At 43.9% G+C, this 9904-nt stretch overlaps 1 protein-coding gene across 1 annotated transcript in view; it reads left to right on the forward strand.

Moving 5' to 3' along the window:
- Positions 1 to 9904, forward strand: part of LOC143285513 (DNA repair-scaffolding protein-like) — a 28244-nt gene that overhangs the window by 12428 nt on the left and 5912 nt on the right. Inside the window, exons 11-13 of the mRNA XM_076592850.1 lie at positions 1769 to 1862; positions 6075 to 6186; positions 9351 to 9401. Of these exons, the coding sequence (XP_076448965.1) occupies positions 1769 to 1862; positions 6075 to 6186; positions 9351 to 9401 (257 nt within the window). The remainder of the gene's footprint in view (positions 1 to 1768; positions 1863 to 6074; positions 6187 to 9350; positions 9402 to 9904) is intronic.

Here is a 9904-nt window from a genome sequence, read left to right on the forward strand (position 1 = left end):
TGTGTCTAGGGCTCAGCATAAGAAGGCAGTGAATTCATATTCACTGTGTCTGGGGCTCAGCATAAGAAGGCAGTGAATTCATATTCAGTGTGCATAAGAAGGCAGTGAATTCATATTCACTGTGTCTGGGGCTCAGCATAAGAAGGCAGTGAATTCATATTCAGTGTGCATAAGAAGGCAGTGAATTCATATTCACTGTGTCTGGGGCTCAGCATAAGAAGGCAGTGAATTCATATTCACTGTGTCTACAGCTCAGCATAAGAAGGCAGTGAATTCATATTCACTGTGTCTAGGGCTCAACATAAGAAGGCAGTGAATTCATATTCACTGTGTCTAGGGCTCAGCATAAGAAGGTAGTGAATTCATATCCACTGTGTTTAGGGCTCAGCATAAGACGACAGGGCCCAGTCTGCTTTAAACCTTCCCCAGCCGAAGTCAGGCACCCACTCATGCCTTGGTGGAGTTAAGTGACTCTTCCAAGCACACAACACCATACTGAAACAAGGCACAAACCCTCATTACTGGGGATCTTGTTGATCAGAAGTCCAATGCCTGACAGATTATATGATGGTGCCTCAACTAGGCCTGAAAAATACAGACCCCTGTGGTATTGATCAAGTTATGAATTTTAGACAGCTAGGCCTGAAAAATACAGACCACTGTGGTATTGATCAAGTAATGAATTTTAGACAGCTAGGCCTGAAAAATACAGACCCCTGTGGTATTGATCAAGTAATGAATTTTAGACAGCTAGGCCTGAAAAATACAGACCCACTGTGGTATTGATCAAGTTATGAATTTTAGACAACTAGGCCTGTAAAATACAGACCCCTGTGGTATTGATCAAGTAATGAATTTTAGACAGCCAGGCCTGAAAAATACAGACCCCTGTGGTATTGATCAAGTAATGAATTTTAGAAACAGTCTCAGAGATGCACCACTGAAGTCAGTGATGTATGATTTGTATTCATGGTTTTCCCATTTAATGCTGTAGCACACTCATCTCTGGGTGCAGTCTGATGTGGGTATCTCTTTCGGTTTCAAGGAGGTGCCAGAGCAGCAGACTGGTCTATTTTTGCTGCACCACAATGTCATCTGCTGTTCTAAAAAAAAAAAAAAAAAAAAAAAAAAACACAATCGTCAGGCATTGAGAACATACCCTAAGTTTGTGTGACCGTGAAGTCTTAACATAAAATAATGAAGCAAACTGAACAAAGAAGTAAATGCATTCAAATAAACAGAAAGACACTCAGAAGGCAAATGATGGAAACATGAAGGGAAAAGATTTACACAAAAATACTGGGTGTATTGATGGGATCCAACCACAGTATCCCATAACAATCAGTCCATGACTCTAACCACTGCACCCAGCAGCTGATGGTTTATCTTTTGGAGTTTCTTTTTGTTTGTTGTTATTGTTATTATTTTGCAATCTTTTGCTAATGTTTATATCATTATTATTGTTTCTCAAAGGTTCTTTTTAACACATAGTTTTGCCTGCTAGTCCATTTATTTGTTTCAGACATTTCTTTTCTCTCCAACAGTATTATAAGTGAATCACTCCAACATTTTTATAATTGAAAATTCTAGAGATGGTTATAGATATGACAAAGGTTCATACTGTATTACAGGCTGTAAAAATGTGGAGATGGGTTGCATGAATTGTATGCAAAATTAGAACAGTGTGAATATAAAATGGAGGATTGGTCCCAAGTGATACACCCTCTGTTGATGTCTTTTTTATCTGACAGTTAACTGGTTTGTTCAGGAAGAATACAAAGTGTGGACGAGAAGTCAGCATTTTCCTGGGAAGAGTGTGATGGTTGCGGCAGTGATCAGCTGGCAGTCCGAACTGGTTTACAGTATGTACTCTGTGTCTTTGTACTTTTTCAAAATTGTTATTGTTTTGTTTTGGTTTTCTTGATGATTTGATTTTGATGGATGGTGGAAGAGTAAGGTTAAGTATAAAAAGTTTTTGTTTGTGTTGAAAGGTTGTTCCTGGTAACACGCAGAGCTTCAACACAGTCAGGCCACAGAGCTTCACCACACACAGTCAGGCCACAGAGCTTCACCACACACAGTCAGGCCACAGAGCTTCACCACACAGTCAGGCCACAGAGCTTCACCACATAGTCAGGCCACAGAGCTTCACCACACAGGCCACAGAGCTTCAACACACAGGCCACAGAGCTTCACCACATAGTCAGGCCACAGAGCTTCACCACACAGGCCACAGAGCTTCAACACACAGTCAGGCCACAGAGCTTCACCACACAGGCCACAGAGCTTCACCACACACAGTCAGGCCACAGAGCTTCACCACACAGCCACAGAGCTTCAACACACAGTCAGGCCACAGAGCTTCACCACACAGCCACAGAGCTTCAACACACAGTCAGGCCACAAAGCTTCACTACACAGGCCACAGAGCTTCAACACACAGTCAGGCCACAGAGCTTCACTACACAGGCCACAGAGCTTCAACACACAGTCAGGCCACAGAGCTTCACCTCACACAGTCAGGCTGTCGCGCTCTATAAGAGAGCGGACTAGAAACCCCCACCCAACCCAGCACTAACACCCAGACAACACAAACACAGACTAAAATAATTCATGGTTTACATACATTTATTCAGTCACACACAGAACTTGCCAAATGAACTGACTAACCACAATCCCAGCCACAACAACTGATACACTTAAACGACAACAGAATGGATAAATAACCCACAACCCCCCCCAAAAAAAAACAACACAGAGCTTGAAGACACGTCCGTCCAGCGAAAAAAACAGTCTGAAGAATGTTGTGCACTCAGGACAGTTGATAAAGAAAACCTGAAACACTCTGCACAACACCAGATGATAAAAAAACAAATAAACAAACGATGACGTGGACAACGAAGACTGAAGAAAACGACGATGAAAGCGGGTACACGATGAAAGCGGGTACACGATGACAGTGACGAGAAGAGGGCAGCGGGGAAAACTGCTGACAACAGACAACTGAAGCACCAATGCCACCCGGCCGACACAGGTGGAAGGACAAATGGCACAGGAAGTGGGACGCTGCAAACTGCCAACCGGGTACCACTACCCTGACGCTGGAAATAAAAACAAAACAAAGACGAGACACGTCCAGCAGGGCACTCCCTCTGACCTGGAGCACACAGAATACAGAAAAACATGGCCACCCGGAGGAAAACAATCCTCACTTGAGGGTGCCAACTGGGCAAAAAGCCCCAACCCCAAACAAGCACGACCTTCCTCCAAGAAGGCCGCGGGCGAAAAGCCTAGAGAAGTGTCACTGACAGAACAGAAAGGCTTGAACCTCTGTTCAGCAGTGACAGGAACGCAACATGACTCCACGATTGCACGTGAAAAACGTACAACGGGGAGTCACATATACAAAAAAGACAAGCTGGGGAGAGCGAGTGGGGAAGGGCATGTACAAAAAACCCCCCACGAGATTGTCATGAGTTGTGACAATACCCCCCACATAAGTTCAAATTTTAAATTTGGAACAAACAAAACAGTCACAATGAATGGCAAGACATTTGACACAACAGACATCCCACTTCCATGTTGCAAAAGTCCATACAACAAAAGGCATTGCAGTGCTGAACTGTTGCTGATCCTACAGTAAAGTTAAAAGCTCGTAAAATAATGCTGATGGTCAAGTAAAAAGGAAAATTAAGTTCATGTAATCCCATTTCAATAGAAAGAACTGAATTAATCAGCAATATCCACATTTAACAATTGAAATAAAATACATGTTGAAAATGAAGTATCTGTTGAAAACAAAATGATGCATGTTGTAAGTAAAGTTATTCATTATTTATTGACATCCAAAAGGTAGGTGAAGGGTGACTCCCAAAGACATGCACAAGACAGAACTGAACAAAAAGAACGCCTCTGGTCCTACGACCAGAACCCATAATTTAGGGTAAATGGCAAACACAGAAACACCGATAACACAGAATTTGGCCACCCGGAGGAAAAACAATCCTCACATCAGGGTGCCATCCAACTGGGCAAAAAGCCCCAAACCCCAAATGGCACATGACAGTACCGAACAAAAACGCCTCTGGTCCTACGACCAGAACCCAACACGGGGTAAATGGCGACACAGAAGGACATGCACAAATGACTGCTCAAAATGTTACATACAAAACAAATCAAGGGAGATTACCCTACCACTTTCCTGTCAAAGAAAGCATTATTCAAAGTCAGTTTGGCTGTCTGACAATGACTGAAAAACAACAGTTGTATGACAGATTTAAAGAAGCTCACCACTGGCCTGGGTGACAGAACCAAAACCAAAAGAAAGATGAATATCTAAGTTTAGTCGGCAATTGGTTACAAAAAAAATATTTTAACATTTATTCACTAACGGGCAATAACATCAGTGTACTTTGAATAAAGTTCAAAAGGAACTCAACCACTACTCAGTAAAACTTCACCCTAAAAAAAAAGAAAAGAAAAACAAGACGTCACACCCTCCCCCCACCCTACTAACCTAAGTACCCCGCATCTCCACCATTTGTCACGCTCTATAAGAGAGCGGACTAGAAACCCCCACCCAGCCCAGCACTAACACCCAGACAACACAAACACAGACTAAAATAATTCAGGGTTTACATACATTTATTCAGTCACACACAGAACTTGCCAAATGAACTGACTAACCACAATCCCAGCCACAACAACTGATACACTTAAACGACAACAGAATGGATAAATAACCCACAACCCCCCAAAAAAAACACACAGAGCTTGAAGACACGTCCGTCCAGCGAAAAAAACAGTCTGAAGAATGTTGTGCACTCAGGACAGTTGATAAAGAAAACCTGAAACACTCTGCACAACACCAGATGATAAAAAAACAAATAAACAAACGATGACGTGGACAACGAAGACTGAAGAAAACGACGATGAAAGCGGGTACACGATGACAGTGACGAGAAGAGGGCAGCGGGGAAAACTGCTGACAACAGACAACTGAAGCACCAATGCCACCCGGCCGACACAGGTGGAAGGACAAATGGCACAGGAAGTGGGACGCTGCAAACTGCTAACCGGGTACCACTACCCTGACACTGGAAATAAAAACAAAACAAAGACGAGACACGTCCAGCAGGGCACTCCCTCTGACCTGGAGCACACAGAATACAGAAAAACATGGCCACCCGGAGGAAAACAATCCTCACTTGAGGGTGCCAACTGGGCAAAAAGCCCCAACCCCAAACAAGCACGACCTTCCTCCAAGAAGGCCGCGGGCGAAAAGCCTAGAGAAGTGTCACTGACAGAACAGAAAGGCTTGAACCTCTGTTCAGCAGTGACAGGAACGCAACATGACTCCACGATTGCACGTGAAAAACGTACAACGGGGAGTCACATATACAAAAAAGACAAGCTGGGGAGAGCGAGTGGGGAAGGGCATGTACAAAACACCCCCCACGAGATTGTCATGAGTTGTGACACAGGCCACAGAGCTTCACCTCACACAGTCAGGCCACAGAGCTTCACCACACAGGCCACAGAGCTTCACCACACACAGTCAGGCCACAGAGCTTCAACACACAGGCCACAGAGCTTCAACACACAGTCAGGTCACAGAGCCTCACCACTCACAGAAAGAAGAGATTTTTGTGCAGCTTTCTCAGCTCAATTTTCTGTGCTGGAAGAGAGCCTGAAAAGTATGCCTTGAAGTCTGGAATGATTTGTCAATCTTACCAGATAATTTGCGGATGACACAACTTAGTTTGAGATCTGGACAATCAGGTGGTGGATGTGAAAGATTTACTCTACAAACCTGTACCTCTTTACAGAAGATTTGTACTTGTGGGTGAATTTTGGGTTTGGTAACCATATAATCAAGGAAGGTGAAAGTCTGAAATCTGATGCAGGTGACACAGCAGTCATCATACATAAGAGATTGTGCCTTGTTAGTGACCTTGTCTTGGCAGGTGAAGGCTGAAATGAATGAAATGACAGACACTGTACACAGCAGAGTGTGAGTGTACTGGGTGTGTAAACAGCAGTGTCAGATTGCAGGGCGTGCTGTGTGCTTTCAGATCACTGACCTGTCTCAGCTGTGGGAAGTCTGTGTCCAGCCCTGTGCAGAGAATGAAGATGGACATCACAGTGCTGAGCAGTGCTGACCCCTCTGTCTCTGTCACCATCAGCGTCAGTACTGTCCCCTGTTGGATGTTACATCCCCTGTACACGTTGTACTGTTTCCCTGTTGGATGTTACATCCCCTGTACACGTTGTACTGTTTCCCTTTTGGATGTTACATCCCCTGTACACGTTGTACTGTTTCCCTTTTGGATGTTACATCCCCTGCACATGTACTGTCCCCCTGTTGGATGTTACATCCCCTGCACATGTACTGTTTCCCTGTTGGATGTTACATCCCCTGCACATGTTGTACTGTTTCCCTTTTGGATGTTACATCCCCTGCTCATGTTGTACTCCCCCCCTGTTGGATGTTACATCCCCTGCACTTGTTGTACTGTTTCCCTGTTGGATGTTACATCCCCTGCACATGTACTGTTTCCCTGTTGGATGTTACATCCCCTGCACATGTACTGTTTCCCTGTTGGATGTTACATCCCCTGCACATGTACTGTTTCCCTGTTGGATGTTACATCCCCTGTACATTTTGTACTGTTTCCCTGTTGGATGTTACATCCCCTGCACATGTACTGTTTCCCTGTTGGATGTTACATCCCCTGTACATGTTGTACTGTTTCCCTGTTGGATGTTACATCCCCTGTACATGTTGTACTATTTCCCTGTTGGATGTTACATCCCCTGTACATTTTGTACTGTTTCCCTGTTGGATGTTACATCCCCTGTACATTTTGTACTGTTTCCCTGTTGTATGTTACATCCCCTGCACATGTTGTATTGTTTCCCTGTTGGATGTTACATCCCCTGCACATGTACTGTTTCCCTGTTGGATGTTACATCCCCTGCACATGTACTGTTTCCCTGTTGGATGTTACATCCCCTGCACATGTTGTACTGTTTCCCTGTTGGATGTTACATCCCCTGCACATGTACTGTTTCCCTGTTGGATGTTACATCCCCTGCACATGTTGTACTGTTTCCCTGTTGGATGTTATATCCCCTGTACACGTTGTACTGTTTCCCTGTTGGATGTTACATCCCCTGTACACGTTGTACTGTTTCCCTGTTGGATGTTACATCCCCTGCACTTGTTGTACTGTTTCCCTGTTGGATGTTACATCCCCTGCACATGTTGTACTGTTTCCCTGTTGGATGTTACATCCCCTGCACATGTTGTACTGTTTCCCTTTTGGATGTTACATCCCCTGCTCATGTTGTACTCCCCCCCTGTTGGATGTTACATCCCCTGCACTTGTTGTACTGTTTCCCTGTTGGATGTTACATCCCCTGCACATGTACTGTTTCCCTGTTGGATGTTACATCCCCTGCACATGTACTGTTTCCCTGTTGGATGTTACATCCCCTGCACATGTACTGTTTCCCTGTTGGATGTTACATCCCCTGTACATTTTGTACTGTTTCCCTGTTGGATGTTACATCCCCTGCACATGTACTGTTTCCCTGTTGGATGTTACATCCCCTGTACATGTTGTACTGTTTCCCTGTTGGATGTTACATCCCCTGTACATGTTGTACTATTTCCCTGTTGGATGTTACATCCCCTGTACATTTTGTACTGTTTCCCTGTTGGATGTTACATCCCCTGTACATTTTGTACTGTTTCCCTGTTGTATGTTACATCCCCTGCACATGTTGTATTGTTTCCCTGTTGGATGTTACATCCCCTGCACATGTACTGTTTCCCTGTTGGATGTTACATCCCCTGCACATGTACTGTTTCCCTGTTGGATGTTACATCCCCTGCACATGTTGTATTGTTTCCCTGTTGGATGTTATATCCCCTGTACATGTTGTACTGTTTCCCTGTTGGATGTTACATCCCCTGCACATGTTGTACTGTTTCCCTGTTGGATGTTACATCCCCTGCACATGTTGTACTGTTTCCCTGTTGGATGTTACATCCCCTGCACATGTTGTACTGTTTCCCTGTTGGATGTTATATCCCCTGCACATGTTGTATTGTTTCCCTGTTGGATGTTATATCCCCTGCACATGTACAGTCTGACCCATGCACTATGTCCTGTTTAATCCCATTGACAGCTGAACCATGCTGAAATGAGATCAGTGTGGCATGGGTGTGTAGTACAGGAACTACTTTCTGTGTGCTCATCAACAGTATAACTGATTTTGCTTAACAGAAGTTATGGCAACCCAACAGGAAGAAATCCACACAAAGAATGCTAATGGACATCCTGACCTGTAAGCACTGTCATATAAGTTATATGTGTGAGGTGACAGCCTTTCACTGACATCCTGACCTGTAAGCACTGTCTTATCTCAGTGAGGTGACAGCCTTTCACTGACACCCTGACCTGTAAGCATTGTCTTATCTCAGTGAGGTGACAGCCCTTCACTGACATCCTGACCTGTAAGCACTGTCTTATCCTGGTGAGATGACAGCCCTTCACTGACATCCTGACCTGTAAGCACTCTCTTATCTCAGTGAGGTGACAGCCTTTCACTGACATCCTAACCTGTAAGCACTGTCTTGTCTCATTCAGGTGACAGCCTTTCACTGACATCATGACCTGTAAGCACTCTCTTATCTCATTCAGGTGACAGCCTTTCACTGACATCCTGACCTGTAAGCACTGTCTTATCAGTGAGGTGACAGCCCTTCACTGACATCCTGACCTGTAAGCACTGTCTTATCAATGAGGTGACAGCCCTTCACTGACATCTTGACCTGTAAGCACTGTCTTATCAGTGAGGTGACAGCCCTTCACTGATAAGCATACTTGTCAGCAGCAGTCAAGGGGTTAAAATTAACAGACCAGTGAGCTGACTTCTGATCTGTAAATTTGATTATGATATAATACTTCATGATACCAAAAAATTGTGTGTACAAAGTGTAGAGTGATAAGGGGATTTCACTTCAAAGTTAAAACTGATATGTGTGGATATGTTTGAAGTATGTGTTTACTGAACTTATCTTATTCAGTAGAATTATGTTTTAATTGGCAGTAACAGCAAGAAGCAAAGTGATACTGTCCTGCTGTGATACTTTTCAACAGTCTTTTTTTTTCAGTCTGTGATAATGTCTGTCTTGAAATAACTTTGGTGATTCATTTTATTCACATTCTGATTCTTGCAATATATATCTCTCTCCCTCCCTCTGTTTCCATGTCATGTGTCTCCTTATTTATTCAGATGGTCAGATAATACACTGCCCTTTTCTTTCTGTTTCTTTGCAGTTACAGCAATCCACCATTCAGGAATTATTGCCAGATGAGGAAGAGGAGGAGGTATGTTTCACACTTAATAAATGCATGCAGTCATGCTTGTTTGGTCATTCTGGAATGGTTTTTGAAGTACTCCTCTCAGACAATCAGACGTCGCTTTCAAAATGGCAGACAATGAACCACAACCTTGCCTTAGTGACTCAAAACAGCATGTTACAAACTTTTGAGATTTTGCCACCCAAGATTTTGCAGAAGCTTTTCAAGTCATCAGTGACAATGACTTTAGTGCTAGTTGTGGCAAAATTTTGTCAAATGATTTGCGTAAAGAGAATGGAAGTAAGAGTTAAAATTTGCAGAGAGGGGTAAGGTGGGGGTAACTGTACAGCTAGAAAAGGGAGAGGATGGAACAGGATGCCAAGTTTAGCTCTGTGGCTGACCCAGAGTTGGACTAAATGACATGTCATCCACTTTTTCAGGGCAGGGAGGGAGTGATGAAGGGGGTGGAACAAATCCATTCTCCTCTGTGGTCTCAGTGAAACACACTGGCATTGATCAAACATGGCAAT

The sequence above is a fragment of the Babylonia areolata genome, chromosome 9 (genome assembly GCF_041734735.1).
Source record: "Babylonia areolata isolate BAREFJ2019XMU chromosome 9, ASM4173473v1, whole genome shotgun sequence".
Classification (NCBI taxonomy): domain Eukaryota; kingdom Metazoa; phylum Mollusca; class Gastropoda; order Neogastropoda; family Buccinidae; genus Babylonia; species Babylonia areolata.